Below are 19,087 nucleotides of genomic sequence, written 5' to 3' on the forward strand. Positions count from 1 at the left end.
TACCAGTTTATAACAGATTCCACTAGCAGGAACGCAACTGGAAATTGTTTTTATTGTTTTATGGTAGTAACCTCTAGAAATGTGCTTTAGTAAAATGTGAGGTGTTAATAGTGTATCTCTGCCTTTACGGTGTTGTTTATTCAGTTGCTACACGCGCACAGCTTTGTTTATGTGTATCAAGCGTGCCTCCTCATTTTGTAATTGTGCTTTATTCCCTAAAAATGAGTAAAATACTTAATTAAAAGGTGTGAAAAGGAAGCGTCCTGGTGAAGACACTGCAGATTCAGAGAGAAAAATAAAAGCAATATCGATAAACAGAGGGGTCATAAACCATAAACGCTAGCATGAGGCCACTACAAAAATTTCCCGTGTCAAAAATTCTTACCTGGGAAATTTTTGTAGTGGCCTCGTGCTAGCGTTTATGGCCAAAATCACACCGGCCTCTGGCCCACTGGGGTTTCCCCGGGAAATCTTATGGCCAGTCTGCCTCTGTCGTTACGAAAAAATGTGAAACACTTTGAGCAAAATGAAAGACCATGTGATATTGCACGTGCTACAGACCTAAATGAGGTAACGCCGAGAATTACAAAGAATGCAGAGAAAATAAAAACTACTTTCATAGCAGGAACAACTCAAAGTGTAATTAAAATCCATTAGATTAAGACACAAAGAATTGGAAGAGATGCAACGGCTGTCATCTGTTTGGATAGAAAATCAAACAAAAAAACAAGTTTGCTTACGATAGAAGCAAAAGCATTAGCAATATTTTATTACGTAATAGTCGTAATAAAATACATATGTATTTTATTATGATTATTTATTATGTTTGGTAATGTTTTGGTTACAAACGTGTGTTCAATCTTGGGTGGTCGGCACCTAACCCTATTTTTCCCATAGGGCCTGTTGTTTGTATTGCACGATTTTGCATTGCACGAGGGTTTCTAGGAACACAATTATCGTGCTATACGAGGACTGACTGTATATGGGGGTATCTATGCCTTGTCTTTCTAGTGCCTGAAACATTGCCTTATGCTGTATGGAGTCAAATGCCTTTTCATAATCCACAAATGCCAGGCATAATGGCGTTTTATAATCATTTGCTTTCTCCATTAACTGTGATATTACATGAAGGTGATCCATAGTTGAGAATCCTTTCCTAAAGCCAGCTTGCTCTTTCAGTTGATTCTCATCAAGTATTCTTTCTAATCTGTTAGTAATTACCCTTGTGAACAACTTGTAGATGTGGGATAACAAGCTAATTGGTCTATAATTTCTGATTTATATCTCCTTTCTTATGCAGCAAAACTATGATTGCATTATTACACTCCTTAGGCATCACACCTTTTCTAATGCATTTTGTAAAGAGTCTTGCCAGTTTTTGTCATGTCTCTTCCTCCCAATTTTAACAACTCGACAGTAACTTCATCTTCCCCCAGGGCTTTCTGATTATTCATTTTCTTCAACGCTTGTTCTACCTCATCAGGAAGGATATCAGGTATGTTGTTGTGTTACTAATTTGTGCTCCATCTTCCCCACTCCTTATATAACTCTTTATAGTAGTCTTCTGCTATTTGAATTATGCCTTCTCTGCTATTTATAAGTACACCATCTCTATTCTTCAGTTTCAGTATCATTTGTCTTTCTGTATTACTGCTCATGGCTACTGATTTAAATCCTTTATTTTCTCTTAATGCTTGTTGTACTTTTCTTGTGTTAAATTTTCTTATATCCTCTCTGAGTCTCTTTCTAATTGCTTTCCATAACTCAGTATACTCAATTTTCTCCTTGTCAGTGTTTCTTGACTAATTTTTTCTTCTTTGGATTTCTTTTTACCTATAGGTTTCTTGGGCTTGATCACTTTCAGAAAGTTGTAATATTCCTCATCGATATCTTGGACCTGAGCAGTCTGCAGAAGCTCAAACTTGTTCAGTTCCAGTACGTACTGCTTTTTCTTCTCTTCTGTTATCTCAAAGACTTTTGTATTATTTACTCGGGTCAGTTTTTTCCTTTCTTTTCTGACATCTATATCAAGTGTGATATAGATGTAAGATATATTCACAATATATCTTCTGTTAGTGAGGATGAAGTAGATTTCATTAGTTGTTAATCCATTTGGGCTCTTCCATGTCCACTTTCTGTTCACCCTTTTCTTGAAAAAAAAAAAAAAGTGTTCATTACTCACATTCCTCAAGATTCTGCAAATTCCACAACTCTCATCTCTCATTTCTTTCACCAATTGCAAAATTTCCTATAATTCCCCTTTCTGCACCGTTTTGTCTTTTTTCCAACCTTGGCATTGAAGTCCCCCATAATGACCGTGTAGTGAGTTTTCTGTTCATTTAGAAGACTCAATTTCGGTGTACATTTCTTCAACCTCTTCATCATCATGGTACGTAAATCTTGACAGTATTCTTGACACCCTTGGTGATCTACTTTTGAATTCCAAAATGTTTATATATATATATATATATATATATATATATATATATATTTTTTTTTTTTTATACATTTACATTTAATTTATTTATATTTATATAATTTTTATTTTATATATATATATATATATATATATATATATATATATGTGTAAAAATTTTATCTTGTCCAGAGGTCACCTTTTTTCATAATCACCTCTAATTGGTGGATGCTATTTCTCTCTCTATATATATACAGGAGGGCCCCACTCATATGGCAGGTTAGGTTCCAGCCCCCATCGCCGAAAAGTGGAACATGTACTTTTTTCGCTTGCAAATTCACATAAAAGCCTAATAACATGTTTAAACTATCATATATTAAGTAGGCAACAGAGCTAGAACTCAAAAACAATACGAAAATCAAATGAATGTACAGTACACGCACTACTTTAGTTAATATTTTTGCCCTTAGCTTATAGCGATTGACGAATGTAAATTTGAAAAAATATATATATATATTTATTATAGGAAGGATGAAGGAGATGGCACATTTTCATGAGTCAGATGATTTCATCATCTGACTCATTAACGAATTTATTCGTTTTGACAATGGAAACTTGGTTGAAGCTCTTGCAGGCATTTGTGTTGCTGTTGACATTGAAGATTGTTCAAGGCTAGCTGTTGCTGTCAAAGGCTGCAATGATACTTTCGTAAAGTAGGAAAACGATGAACTCTGCCTCATTAATTTCCATCTCCTTTCCCTTAGAACTTCTTTATAGCATGCAGTATCATCTAGAAGTCTTGCATTCACTTTAGAACTTTCGAAATTTGGATCAATTTTCTCAAAAGCTGCCATCCCTGTTTCTATTCGTTTGATAGCTTCTTCCAATTCCTCAGTGGTCATTTCTCTAGGGATAGCAGGAATATCATCAGGATTTGACTCCTCTTTGTGAAACATCCTTCTTTGCTCTTCAATCAGAGGAAGATATTAGTTTCTTAGGGTCTCATCATGAGAGAAGCAATTCTGCCACATCCTCAGGCTCGACTTCCAGTTCTAATTCCCTTGCGATTTCCACATTTGTGACTTCCTTCATTGAATTCTCAAAGCCTTCAAAATCATCCATAAGTGTGGGAATTAGCTTCTTCCAAGCACCTTTCAGTGTTGTTCCTTTAACTAACTGTTTTTATACCATCCAAAATCGTGAAGCCTTTCCAAAATGCTTTTAATTTATTTTGTGTAATGTATCACTGTCTGAGGTACAAACTAAAGATTATAATGATTTATGCACCAACATCGAGCCATGATGATGAAGAGGTTGAAGAAATGTATGCCGAAATTGAGTCTTCTAGATGAGCAGAAAACCCACTACACTATTATTATGGGGGACTTCAATGCTAAGGTTGGAAAAAGGCAAAACAGTGCAAAAAGAGGAACTATAGGAAATTTTGGAATTGGTGAAAGAAATAAGAGGTGAAAGACGTGGAATTTGCGGAATCTCCAGGACTGTCAGTAATGAACACTTTTTTTTAAGAAAAGGGTGAACAGAAAGTGGACATGGAAGAGTCCAAATGGATTAACAACTAATGAAATCGACTTCATCCTCACTAACAGAAGATATATTGTGAATGATGTTACCATCCTGAATAAGGTAAATGTTGGAAGTGATCACAGAATGGTAAGATGTACACTTGATATAGATGTAGGAAAGGAAAGGAAAAAACTGACTCGAGTAAATAATACAAAGGTCTTTGAGATAACAGAGGAGGAGAAAAAGCAGTATGTACTGGAACTTAAGAACAAGTTTGAGCTTCTGCAGACTGCTCAGGACCAAGATATCGACGAGGGATATTACGACTTTCTGAAAGTGATAAAACCCAAGAAACCTATAGGGAAACAGAAATCCAAAGAAGAAAAAATTAGTCAAGAAACACTTGTCATGATGAACCGAAGACGACAAATGAAGAGCAAGAAAAACACTGACATGGAGAAAATTGAGTATACTGAGTTATGCAAAACCATTAGAAAGAAACTCAGAGAGGACATAAGATTTAACACAAGAAAAGTAGAACAAGCATTAAGGGAAAACAAAGGATTTAAATCAGCAGCCATGAGCAGTAATACAGAAAGACAAATGATACTGAAACTGAAGAATAGCGATGGTGTACTTATAAACAGCAGAGAAGGCATAATTCAAATAGCAGAAGACTACTGTAGAGAATTATACAAGGAGCGAGGGAATGATACCAGCAGTGGGGAAGATCGATTGCAAAGTAGCAACACATACGACATACCCAATATTCTTCCTGATGAGGTAGAACATGCATTGAAGAAAATGAAGAATCGGAAAGCCCCGGGGGAAGATGAAGTTACTGTAGAGTTGTCCAAATTGGGAGGAAGAGACATAACACAAAAACTGGCAAGGCTCTTCCCAAAGTGCATTAGAAAAGGTGTGACGCCTAAGCAGTGGAATAATGCAATCATAGTTTTGCTGCATAAGAAAGGAGATAAATCAGAAATTGGAAATTATAGACCAATTAGCTTGTTATCCCACATCCACAAGTTGTTCACAAGGGTCCTTACTAACAGATTAGAAAGAATACTTGATGAGAATCAACCGAAAGAGCAAGCTGGCTTTAGGACAGGATTCTCAACTATGGATCACGTTCACGTAATATCACAGCTAATGGAGAAAGCAAATAAATATAAAACACCATTATGCCTGGCATTTGTGGATTATGGCATTTGACTCCATACAGCATAATGCAATGTTTCGGGCACTGGAAAGACAAGGCATAGATACCCCATATATTATGATTTTGAAGAAAATATATGAGAGTTCTACCTCCTTTATTAGACTAGACAAAGACAGTAGCAAATTTAAAATCGAGAAAGGAGTTTGACAAGGAGACACAATATCTCCAAAGCTGTTTACTGCTGCCCTTGAGGAAGCTTTCAGAAGATTAGACTGGTCGCAGAAAGGAGTCAATGTGAACGGAGAGTACCTAAACCATTTACGATTTTCAGATGAAATTGTGGTCATAAGCCACGATCCCAAAGAATTAGAGGAAAATCTTAATCAGTTATGCACAGTTAGTAAGAATTTTGGATTAAAGATGAATATGGCTAAAACAAAAGTAATGATTAACAAGTATGCCATGGAAAGGGAAATAATGATTGAAGGAGCAGTAATTGAAAAGGTAGAGTCATATACTTATCTGGGACAAATTATTAACTGTAATAATGATAAATGGCTGGAAGTCAAGAGAAGAATAAATTTTGGATGGATAGCATTCAGGAAATATAGTCACATACTGAAGAGCAATATCCCAGTTTGTCTGAAACGTAAAATAATGAATCAATGTATACTCCCCACCATGACTTATGGAAGTGAAACTTGAGCACTCACCAAAAGAATGGAAGAGAAGCTGAGAACTACACAGCGAAGAATGGAACGAATTATATTGGGAATCAGACTGTTAGATAAGAAGAGAAACACATGAATTAGGCAGCAAACTCAAGTAAAGGACATTCTTATCAAAACTAAAGAACTAAAATGGTCTTGGGCAGGACACATATCTCGAAGACATGATGACACATGGATTAAGAAAATAACAGAATGGCACCCAAGAGGAGCTAGAAGAAAACCTGGAAGACAAAGGCGGAGATGGATAGATGAAATTCATGAGTTTTTGGGTAGTAAATGGATGGTCAGTGCTCAAAACAGAAGGAACTGGAAAGTTGCTGGAGAGGCCTTCATCCTGCAGTGGATTGAAAATGGCTGATGATGATGATGATCACTGTCTAAGGCATTTAATAACTGTAGCAAAAGTTCTTAAGTAATAAGATTTAAATGCTGCAATGACACCTTGGTTCATAGGCTGCAGAAATGAAATTGTATTTTCAGGTAGAAAAATAACATTTATCTCCTTGTACAAACCAATTAGAGCTCTAGGATGGCCAGGAGCATTGTCTGCAAGAAGTAAAATCTTAAAAGGAATTTTATTTTCCTTACAATAAGTCTCAACCGTAAGCTTAAAGTAGTCTGTGAACCAAATTGAGAAAATATCTCCAGTCATCTTAGCTTTTACATAGTTCTTTAGGGCCCCTAGCATTTTCTGAGTGATAAATCATCATAGGTTTTAACTTGCAATCACCAGCTGCATTAGCCCCTAACAAGAGAGTTAGGCTGTCTTTTGCAGCTTTGAAGCCAAGCATTGACTTCTCTTTAGGAATAAGTCTTTAGCCAGCGGGTAGTTGGTTGATGGAACAGACTTCCATCCCTTGTTGTGGAAGTTGATAGCCTAAATAAATTTAAGGCTCAGCTGGACAGGTATTTCGAACGAACGGAGGGGTGAAGTGGAAGGGGTTTTTTTTTTTTTTTTTTTTTGGCTGATGCTGCATAAGCTTGCTTTTTTGCATCATATGCCTCTACTAATGCTAAGTCCTAGATGGCATCTTCTTCCAATATGGGGCCGTTTTGTCCACATTGAAAAACTGCTGCTTAGTATATCCACCATCTTTGGAAACTTAGAAAGCTCACATAGATAACTTTCTGCAGCTACTGTATCAGCACTAGCAGCTTCACCTTGCACTTTAATGTTGTGGAGATGGCTTCTTTCCTTAAACCTATTAAACCAGCCTTCATAGCATTGAAGAGATTTAGGGCCTTGTTCTGGATGATGACTCAGCATAAAGGCACGTTGTGACTAGTTTCATGTTCAATCCACATCAGTAAAAGTTTTTCATGTCAGCAATAAGGCTATCACGTTTTCTTATAATTTTAGTGTTCACTGGTGTAGCGCTTCTAATTTCCATCAACACTTTCTCCTTAGCGTTTACAATTATACTAACTGTTTGGCGAGCCAAACCTAGCTTACAGCCTATCTCGGCCATAGACATACCTTGCTCACTTAATCATTTCTAACTTGGCATTTAAAGTAAGAGCCTTGCGACTCCATTTTTTCATCACTAGTACTACACTTAGATGCCATTGTAATTAGCACAAAAGTATTATACAGGGTGTCTCAAAAATATTGGTACAAATGTTTAGGGGCGACAGGTAACATCTAAAGGAATGTGAATCGCATAGGAGCCCATAACCGGAAACGTCACTGTAAGTCGGTAGATGGCGCTGTAGTCGCCGCATGAAGAGCATGCATCGATATATACGAACTGTGAGCTGGCAGACATGCACCTAGTGTATGAATTAGCAGAGGGCAATGGACAAGCCGCTCAACGAATTTATGGAGAACACTTCCCAGACAGACATGTACCGGACCACCATTTGTGTGCATCAAAATTGTGCGGTCATTTAGAGGTAACAGGAATAGTGCAGGCAGACCACGTTCGACACGAACTCCTACCATGGAAAAAAGTGTTGAATGCCGTCCAGAATAATCATACTACCAGCACACGTGCCGTTGCCTCTGCCTTAGGAGTATCTCGTTGCAGTGTACAGCGTGTCTGGCACGACGATTCCTTACACCCATTTCATCTCCAAAGGGGTCAGTTACTGCTCCCCCAAGATCATCCTGCACGTGTGGCTTTTGCGCAGTGGTTTCTCTAAGAAAGTGTTCAAGACTTGAATTTTCCAGCCTATGTTTTGTTAACGGATGAGGATTATTCAATCAGCATAGTGCTCATGTGTGGGCTCACGACAACCCACACGGTGTGCGCTCCCATGTGGCACAACATCGCTTCACAATAAATGTGTGGGCAGGTATGGTCGGTGACTGCTTAGTCAGCCCATACCTGTTACCATCCCACGTGAACTCTGCTAAATATCGGATCTTTCTTGAACAAGTTCTACCAGGGTTACTTGACGATGTTACAGCAAATGTGAGATGCAACATTTGGTTTCAACATGACGGGGTGCCTGCCCATTATGGAAGGTGTTGTCCATGACCATTTGAACAGTCGTTTTTGGTGTCGATGGACTGGCCGTGGTGGACCCGTTGCCTGGCCCCCACGCTCACCTGATTTATCGACCCTTGATTTCTTTCTGTGGCGCCTCCGTAGCCAGGCGGGAAAGAGCAGCAGTGCGTAGCACATGCTTCTTGATTAGACCGGGATTCGAGCCCATCACCACCAAATACGGGGGATGCGGAAAAAAAAGTCAAGGAATGACCACTGCATATTCCCAGAGCAATATGGCCTTAGTTGCTAATGCTCTTAAAAATCAAAATAACAAACAATTTCTTTCTGTGGGGGGGCCCTCAAATCTATCGTGTATGAATCGCCTGTGGAGGCGGAAATGGATCTCGTGGCGAGACTTGTCTGCACTGCTGCTACTGTCAAAGAAACTCCAGGTGTGTTTGATCGTGCTCGCCAATCCATGCTGCATCGGTGTCACACATGCATCGTGTCTCATGATGGAACCTTCGAACATCTGTTGTAACATCATGAAATGCATCCATCTTGTACTCCCTTGTTAATATTATGTCAAATAAATGTTTGCCACTAATTACTGTCTTGTGTCATTTCTGCTTCTTGTGCCTCTGCTACTACTTTCCTGTAACGTTTCCAGTTATGGGTTCCTATGCGATTCACATTCCTTTAGATGTTACCTACCTCCCCTGAACGTTTGTACCAATATTTTTGAGACATCCTGTATATAATACAATATAACTTTAAAAAGTTTGGAAAATTACCAGAATACAAAGAGATGTAGAGTGCACAAGTGATGTAAACAAACTGAAACACCGACAATAAAATGGCGCACGACGCTATTCTCGGACCCTCTGCTGAGTGTATATCATATGCAAAAATGCCGACATAACGAAAATGGATATAATTAGAAACCGCTGTATTAGTGGAATGCCGTAAAGCGGGGCTCTACTGTATATATACATATATATAAACAGATAATTTATATAAATATAATTCATAAGCCAGTAGCATGGCAAAACTGTAGAGCGAAAGTTAACATAAATTAAATCAACAGGGAGGGGAAAAGTAAAGGTTACAAGACAGAAACTGTAGCCGCAAGTCCCCAAATAATTTAGAGTTCAGTTGAATCCAGTTTAAATTTAAAATAATGCCAATTATATAATAATTTAGCGGTAGTCCCCTTGTATGGTACCAGTTCCGAGAGACGTGAAATATCACCAAAAAGGAGACTAAAAGAAAACAAAGTAACAAAATAATAGACTGACCATTATGTCCCATATCGACAGAAGACCATGAGGCCAATAATGGTCATGGAATCGCTGCATTTCAATTGCTAGACAAATCATCGCAAAGGTGAATAGATCGAAGGACCAAAGCACCCCTTCCTCCTCCGATCCATCCACAAATGCAGAGGATCTGCATAGTGGTGGTCCTTATGCAGCGAGAAATAAACTATAGTACAGCAGCACTCTAAAGCAGAGCCACACCACCAACATAATGTAAGCTTAGCCAGCTTATATGGACAGAAAAAGAAATATAGATGGCGGCACAGGTTCTGCTTTTTGCATATCAACCCACTACTACCACCTAAGTTATATTTGAATAATGGCTTAAAAATTTTATGTAATAACATAAAATAAGAAGATAAATATTAAGCTATCATTAGAGGCAGCAAAATGCATATCCTCCACATGATGCCCAGTACACAACAGATAATTCATATAAAAATAATACGTAAGCCAGTAGCATGGCAATACTGTAGAGCGAAAGTTAACATAAATTAAATCAACAGGAGGGGGAAAGTAAAGGTTACAAGACAGAAACCGTAGCCGCAAGTCCCCAAATTATTTAAAGTTCGGTTAAATCCAATTAATAATAATGAATCCAATTTAAATTTAAAATAATGCCAAATATATAATAATTTAGCGGTAGCCCCCTTGTAAGATATATATATATATATCTTACAAGGAAAAAGATTTCTTTTTCCTATTGCATATCTGCGTCATCATATCAATAAAGCCCTTAACATATTAAGGCACAAGAACTGAATAGATTTTAATATAAACAGCATTATTAACTTATAATTATTCCCATACGCATCAAGTATGTATATAGGGTAAATACAATACACTAGGCCTCTTTGGTGTCTTACAGTCTGGAAAACTTGTACCCACCGATTGGCCTGACATAGTGTATTTACCTTGTAATTATTTTTAAACCTATCTTGATTTATTTATTTAATTGTTAATTGTTATTTAATTGTAACTTAAATGTACACAGTTACACTTTTAACACAACTGACGTATATACTTTATATTTCTTATCTATCCCGGATGTTTGAGCAATTCACCGCATACGTAAATTACATAATATACAGACAACAAAATTTGTCTAACGCTAGGCGCCGCTAGCGTTTCTACGCATATATACACGGATTAGCCTCCGGCTCAGTCTTTTCTGTCAACCCGTCCAGTAGCGGTAAGTTCTTGTCATTCGGACACTCCCTTCCTTTGTCTTCACTTTCATAGCGGTCTACTTACTTCTGTAAGGTCATCCATGTTCTGTATGTAATACATTAGTAACACATACTAGTTTTACATAACTAGTATTTTATTTATTCAAAATTTGTATTCTAAATTATTTTACCACGTGGCTTCTTACACGTGCTCTTTGACATACAGAACATGTCAGAAACAGAAGTAAAAGTATTGCTGTTCTTTTTCATAATTTTGGTGGATGACCTCTGAAGAAGACACAAAAATTATGAAAGACACTGCAATGCTATTTCCATCTTGGTCGTTGTTTTTCAAAATTTGCATTTTGTTTCTTTTTATATCGTTACACCCCTTTTTTCAAAATTTGCTTTTTGTTTCTTCTTTTTATATCGTTACACTTTTTCTTTTCCTTTTTTCCACCCTTTATTCAACACATATATCGCTCCCAGGATACACTGTATTTTCATTATTAGCACTAGTTAATTTCTATATTTAAATTCTATACTTCTACACATAACAATAAAAATAATTTTTTATATATATATATATATATATATATATATTTGAATGTTTAAAATAGTTGAAAACTGAATCTTTCAAAATAAAAATCTAAAGCAAACATCAGAGGCAGCAAAAAGCATATTCGTCTACATGATGCTTGAAATATAAAAAAATGATAATTATAAATTAAATAAAATAATGCCAGCAGCATGGCAAGACAAGAGTGAAAATAGTCAAAATTAAAAATAAAAATCAAACCAATAGGGGAGGGAAGAGAAGGGTAACAAGAGTAAAAATATTGTAACAGAAACTCTAAGATAATTTAGAAAATCTAAATGCAAAAATAAAATAATAATCAGTTAAATTTTGAATGCCAATTAAATAGAAATTTAACGGTGCCCCCTCTGACAGGCAACGTCCAAATTTATGTAAAATATCACCAACAGAGATGTAAACCAGCTACAACAAAAATAAATCAAAAATACTGACCAATATGCCCCATCTCAACAGAGGACCACAAATGCCAATAATGGTCAGTCCTCTGCATTGGCAGTTCGATCAGATGGCGGACTGATCTTTCGATCAACTTGCCTTTGCAGCGATTTGTCTCGCAATTTAAATGCAGCGATTGGCCTTGTGGTCCTCTGTTGAGATGGGGCATAATGGTCAGTCTATTTTTGGTTTATTTTTGTTTTATTTTATTATAGTTGGTGATATTTCACATAAATTTGCACTTGGTCTCTGTCAGAGGGGGCACTGTTAAATTTCTATTTAATTGGCATTCAAAATTTAACTGATTATTATTTTATTTTTGCATTTAGATTTTCTAAATTATCTTAGAGTTTCTGCTACAATATTTTTACTCTTGTTACCCTTCTCTTCCTTCCCTGTTGGTTTGATTGTTATGTTTAATTTTGACTATTTTCGCTCTTCTCTCTTGCCATGCTGCTGGCATTATATTTATTTAATTTATAATTATCATTTTTTTATATTTCAAGCATCATGTAGAGGAATATGCTTTTTGCTGCCTCTGACGTTTGCTTCAGCTTTTTTATTTTTTATTATGAAAGGTTTAGTTTTCAAATGTTTTAAACATTATTCTATATCACATGACAGTAGGGGGCTGATTTGCTAACGCTGCACCCATGCTGCCATCTACAGTTTATTATTCGTCTATATAATCTGGTTAAGATTACTTTTTGCCAGTGGTGTAGCTTTGCATTGGAATCCTTGTATCCGTCCTATTTTTAATTCACTGCATCAAAAGATGCATTAGAAAAGACCATTTAGTCATGGTCTGCTTGACATTTAAAAAGCATTTGATACAGCATGGCATTGTGGCATACTCTGTGCATCGTATAACATTGGAAATAGAGGAAATTTCCCAAGGTTCATTCATAACTTTGTGTAATAGCCACTTTAAAGTCCAGATATAGGCCATCCTTTTGCAAAACTTTGTTCAAGAATAGGTACCACAAGGTTCAGTACTTAGCATTACCCTGTTTCAATAACAATAAACTCAATAACAAGTAATATACCTAGCTCGGTTAACAACATAGCTTTATATGCATACCACAGAGCATTAGTTACAATATGCAATCAATAAGATTACTGTGTGGGACCAAAACAGTGGCTTCCAAATCCCTACATCCAAAACTGTTGGTATTCCTTTCTATAGAAAGAAAGTTTCATCGATATCCAGAGCTGAAATTAGTGAGCAGATAATTCTTGTTATATCAAACATCAGATTTCTTGGTTTCATCTTAGACAACAAACTTGCATTTCTTGATCACAAAGATCAATCGTACTATTCTGTCATGAATGTTGTATATTGCAATCCAAAGTTATCTGGAAGTGTCTGTAGATGGAGGAAGTCGGTTTTTGTAAATATCCAGTTACAGACACAGAGGGAAGCAGCTTCTAGAACCAGAAGCTGCTTCCATCGAGCCACGGAATTCTGATAGTTTTCAAGGGGAGCATAGCATGGAGGTGGTAGATGACTTTCATCAACCGGTGAAATACCACCACTTTGCTTATTGGAGGCTTGAAGTGGTGAAACCCATGTTTAGTCTCTAGAGCAAAGTTTCCGGCACCCCCCTCCCCTCCATACTTTTCCTTCAACCCCTGCACGGTACTATGTACTATAGGTTTTGATACCTTTCATGTTTGGGGTTTTCATAAAAAAATATATATATATTTATATTTTAGTTTTGTGCATATTAATGATGTGGGTAGTATTTCTTTCAAATCAGCGTACTCAGACTTCTGTAAGTAGTACATAAATGACTTTTTTTTTCTTCACAGCCACGCTATAGTCACACCATGACAGTGTATGCAAAAATAGATTTGAATATAAAAATTTTAAATTTATAAAAACTTAAATATTAAATAGAAATTATTTCAACACTGATAATCAGGTACTAGGATTGAAGCTGAGCTGAATGTAGATATATTTCTTTAAAGGTTAAAGAAAATTTTTCTTAATTTTCCGATTTTGATAACCTGAAAAACTAAGATATCAGAAAACATTTCAATGTACTCTTATGTTCCAAAACTCCAGTTAGTGATGAAATTTGTCCTCAAATAGAGGGGTAAATGTAAGACAAAGATTTGTTGGTTCTTAAATAAGATGAATAGAATCAGTATTACCCCAAAAGACTAATTTGATTCAGGATGGTTACTTCTATAGACCCGGGGGCAGAGTACACTTTTCTCCATAAATTTAGTCTGGAATCAATGGTATTGAATGAAATTATGCCAGGGAGCCTTTGGAGTACACTCGGCTATGATCAAATTGATCTGGTGGCACATTTGGAAAAAACATTATCTGATGCGAGGGTGTGTGATGATGACGTACATATCTGGGGTTTTTATCATGAATATAAGTTTCGCTAAAATGAGTAGGTTTGTCGTATAATCTATATAGGTTAATCTATATAGCATTCAATAAAAAGTTGAATAGAGCGTACACCTAAAGATTGTAAATGGGTTCAGTTTCTTAAGCATCCAATTCATACGTATTCAATAGTCATTGCTTGGGAAGTTTTAAGGAGCGATGCTGAATCAGGCAAACAAGTTAATTTAGTATAATGTCACTGAGGATATAATATATACATACTAGGATATAATTCCTTGATGAGTTTCAGATCTTCACACAAGATCTTTTCTTTTGCATAAAAGCAGAGAACTTACAATTGTATATATACTGTTCAGCTGCTCCTCTCTTAATGTTACATTGCACCTTAAAGCATGGATTTCCACCCATAAAGAAAAGACTTCGATTATAATAGTAATCAATAGTGAAAACTGCCTTTCAGAACAGAGTAAATTCAAAATAGAAGGAAAGGAAGTTGTGCTAATTTTACTTGCACATTTATTCTGATATGTATATAGCCAACTGATCTGATAACATCCAGAATTTTTCAAAAAATCTGAACTTGGATTTTCCCCCGGAATACTGAGAAAATATTATATACACACTACATTTCAAAAAGTACTGGAGCACAAAATTTAAAAACATCTGGTTAGGAAAAAAAATTTCTTATCAACGATTACCCCTGTGTGCTTTAATGATATCAATAACCCTCTGGGGGACACTTTCTACACGTTTTTGAATGCAGTATGGAAACGTTGCAAGCGTGCACCAAAGGAAGACAAAGCGACACTACTACAGTTCACTTTGTGATAACCTATTACCCACTATGTGATAGTCCCACCTATTGTCCCACTATGTGAGTGAAGAGATCTCTGTCCTTTTCTTGTCCCATTGTGTCCATCTATCTGTTATTGTGTGTGCACACCTCTTATATCCTACTTTTAATGGATTGAGCAAACTATGTATAAGCTTGCATTCTTATATCATATGCCAATAACCCCAGGGGTGCACATCTTGTGAGTATGGGCTTGGCACACCCAGGGTCCTGAGATGGATATCATCATTCTTCTCTTTCTTGGTAATACCCTTCTACTTCTGAGACTCTCTCTCTCTCTCTCTCTCTCTCTCTCTCTCTCTCTCTCTCTCTCTCTCTCTCTCTCTCTCTCTCTCTCTCAGGGAAACTTTTTTTTTTTTTTTTTTTTTTTTAGCTGGTGTGGCAAAAGCCTCAGGCTTCCTTGCACCATATGGCTACTAATAATAACACCCCAGGACAAACTGCCTTCAAGCTAAACATGGTTAAGGGCTTTCACCTCCTCTGCATGGGAAGCCAATTGATGTACATTGCTGTATTTATATTGAATCCTAGTAAGATCTAAACTGAATTATGGAAAATCTATGTTTTGGAAATGACTTTGTCTGATATGTCAAATTGTGCAACATATTGCCGTAGTAGCAATCCATATTTTGCCAGTCCTGAATCTATATTTAAAAATTTTCCATTAAAAAATTTAAAAATTGGTTTTAATAAGTATTGCAATGCATTAATAAATATAGACATGGTATATCGCAAATTCAATTTAAAAGGGGTGGGGGGGGTTGGAATTGAGGACTTTTTGTTATTAATCATAAAAACCACCACTGAGAGGCTAACAGCATTAGAATATCTGATGCAAAGGAAGTTTTAATTACTCTGCATATTTGGCATGTTAAATTGCATTTAAAAAATGTCATATGATTGTCAGTCAGCAGTGAAATGCACACAAGGAAGTTAATAATTGCAGTATAATATTCTAGTACTTATCTCCCCATCCATGTATTTCAGGTTGTTGAATATAATGGAGAACGGACATTGGAAGGGTTAGCAAAATTTTTGGATACAGATGGGCAGTATGGCCAGGCAGCACCCGATGAGGTATGTTCGAGAAATATTTTTTGTAAATTAATTTTTAATACAATTTTTTTGGATAGGAGGTGAGGGCATGTATTTTACTTACAATGCAACATAATTCAGTATTACTATTAAAATATAGTCCTCCCCCTCCAAAGTTAGTATTACTTTTTATTTATACAGTAGATAGTATGAACCAGAGCTATAATGCTCAATATGTCTTACGTTAATATCAATATTTGTAAAAGAATTCTATTCTCATATTCTTCTATTCTCAATATGATACGTAGAACACTTCCGTATGATACTCTCTAGAAAAAAAGAAAAAAAAATCGAAAATCTTGCATTACAGTAAGAAACAATTAACAATAATTAAAAATCAAATGAACACAATTAAAGATTAATTTTTTACTTAATTTTTAATTAGGGTAAATTGATTTTTTAATTGTGTTCATTTGATTTTTTTAATGATTGTTAATTATTTCTTACTGTAATGTAAGATGTTCTTTTTTTTTCTTTTTCTGGAATATGGAAGTGTTCTACGTATCATATTGAGGTAAACTTCTCTTATTCTTTTATACAGTAAAATATATAAATTACCAAGTATGTGATAATTTGAGTTTACAAATGGTAATCTTAATATGGTACAATATCTAATAAAAAAACTCATGAAAAGGACTTTTTATATAAATGAAGATTTACAGGAATACTAAATGGCTGTAAATTAAACTCTGCAATTATTACTTAATATAATGTAAAAATTAGTGAGATGTATGTTTTTGGACTTTCACATCTACAGAATTATTACAATATTTATTATAATTTATCACTCAAGTAACAGATTATGGCTGTCGGTCACAACAGTCGATCTACAATAAAACTAGCTCAAAGAAGAGAACCCTAGCACTATTAAATACTCTTTTAGAGGTGCATAGGAGATGATTACCAAAGTTATTTTAAATGGTTGCCAGCCAAAAACTACATGACCAATCTCATTAAGTCCTTATATACTTTCTTTAGACATTAGTAAGTTTGTCAGTGGCAATAAAATCATTGGGCATGTAGTGACTGTGCACAGTAAAGTCAAAGGTTCATGGGCACTTCTATTCTAAGGTCATCTTGAATCAAGATGCCTGCCACCAAAATTACTTAAGCACCACACCTTAATAGTATTAACTAATACTAATACTTCTTGTGTTAATAGAATAATTAAAATAAAATTTACTGTGTGTGTGGGGTGGGAGGAAATCCAATAGTACCTGAATAATTGTGTTTTGACCTGCCATCTTTACACATGATGTAGCTGCCAATCTCCGGATTTATGTTGGTGAATATGTCATTTTTAACTCAGTTTGTCTTTTTGGAGAAATTCATTTTTACTCCATCTTTTTCTTGTTACTAGAAACAAATAATAAAAATAAAACTGTTAAAATTCCAAAGACATAAGAATAAAGTTTCACAAGACATATGCAAGATTTTCAGTTAATTCTAAAATCTGTAACATGTTGCCTTATGTACTGAACTAAGATGTGATTTTTTTCAATTTCGAACAGCAGGAAACCAGAATGTAATCAGATATTTGCAAACAAATAAGCATAAGGATGGCATGCAGTGCATAAAATGACATGCAAAAATTGATGTAGCACTTCATAAAGACAATGGTGTCATAATATCGAATGATTATTTGCATCTTTTGTCACAGAACATAACCTTCCTCCTATTTTTGCTGATTGTGCAGCCATATTGTTCAGAAATATGTTTCCAAATAGTGAAATGGCAAAAAAAATACAGCTGTGGAAGAACAAAAACAACATTCATTGTTAGTGAAACTGTGCAGATACCAAAAAAAGAAATAGTAATGACTCTGAAAATTGGACCATTTTAAATTGATACAAGTGAAAGTAATCAAAGTGATTCCACGCTATATCCCATTGTATTTTGACCCTTCATATTAAAAAAAATAATTGTCAGATTGAAAGCAACTTGTTCTTGTTCCAGCATTGGAGGTTAACTCTGTAAAGGGCCTTCGTGCCTTTCCAATGAAAGTGAATGAATACTTAATGGAAATTTACTACCATCTGGAAAGAAATGCTAAAAGGAAAGATAGATTTAAACAATTTCAATGGATTCATGACACTGAAGTAAAAGAATATTTTGGAGCATGTGTAACACATTGACAGTCTTTGATTATATGTGTAACTAGACTGGTAGAACAGTGGCAGCCTTTGACAGGTCTGTTTAAAGAAGAGGTTAAAACTGATGAGAAATACAATGAGCTTTCCAGAGTTACGAAATTGAAAATACATGAGATCACTAGTGAATGTCACTGACTCCTGTTGAATCCCGTTCATGATTGAAAAGTTTTGAAAGAAGACAAATTGACAAACTCAAAGAAATTCTAAATTGCTAACTTCTGGTAAAAGCAGTCCTGTTGCAGAAAGCCTGCTTATGTTTCTGTCTTCTTGTTTGAATAAAGCAATTTGCTTATTTCTTTTAAATGTTATGCCAGTATTTGAAAATCGAAACATTGCTCTTTAATTTTGAAAATGATTACCATAGAAAACTGACCAGAAGGATGATTCTAGCTTAGTCATAGGCATTTCATCTGCCAAGTGTGTAGAGAGCTTTGTAGTATGAGTAACAGATGCTATTATAAAAGAGAAGAATTGAGCTACAGTGATCCTTGGTTAGAGAACTGACAAGTGCACAAGAAAGCCTGAAATATACCAAATTATTCCAGGCTTGGTATTTTAAAAATTCCTCATAGCAGTGCTGAGTATGAAAGAATATTCAGCTAGGTTAGAAAAAAAGAAACTGAATTTAGATTTTCTCTTTCTGGTGAAGTTTTGGAATGCTTCTGACACCCAACTCTAGAGAGTAGGGCCATTGTTATGAACAAAACACAATATTTCTGGAAAGGGCAAAGTCAATAATATATTTCTTAAAGCATTCAGAATTAATGCCTAACAGCAATCCATAGACAGAAAAATATTTAGATAAGCTAATATGTAAATTCATAATATA

At 35.5% G+C, this 19,087-nt stretch overlaps 1 protein-coding gene across 1 annotated transcript in view; it reads left to right on the forward strand.

The window, feature by feature from the left end:
* The window catches only part of LOC150076462 (protein disulfide-isomerase-like), a 249,734-nt gene that overhangs the window by 212,518 nt on the left and 18,129 nt on the right, over positions 1-19,087 (forward strand). The window contains exon 9 of the mRNA XM_090387796.1: positions 15,998-16,087. Within this exon, the coding sequence (XP_090243922.1) occupies positions 15,998-16,087 (90 nt within the window). The remainder of the gene's footprint in view (positions 1-15,997; positions 16,088-19,087) is intronic.

Source organism: Mastigoproctus giganteus, chromosome 13 (assembly GCF_048544385.1).
Source record: "Mastigoproctus giganteus isolate SK-2022 chromosome 13, ASM4854438v1, whole genome shotgun sequence".
In the NCBI taxonomy this organism is placed as follows: domain Eukaryota; kingdom Metazoa; phylum Arthropoda; class Arachnida; order Uropygi; family Thelyphonidae; genus Mastigoproctus; species Mastigoproctus giganteus.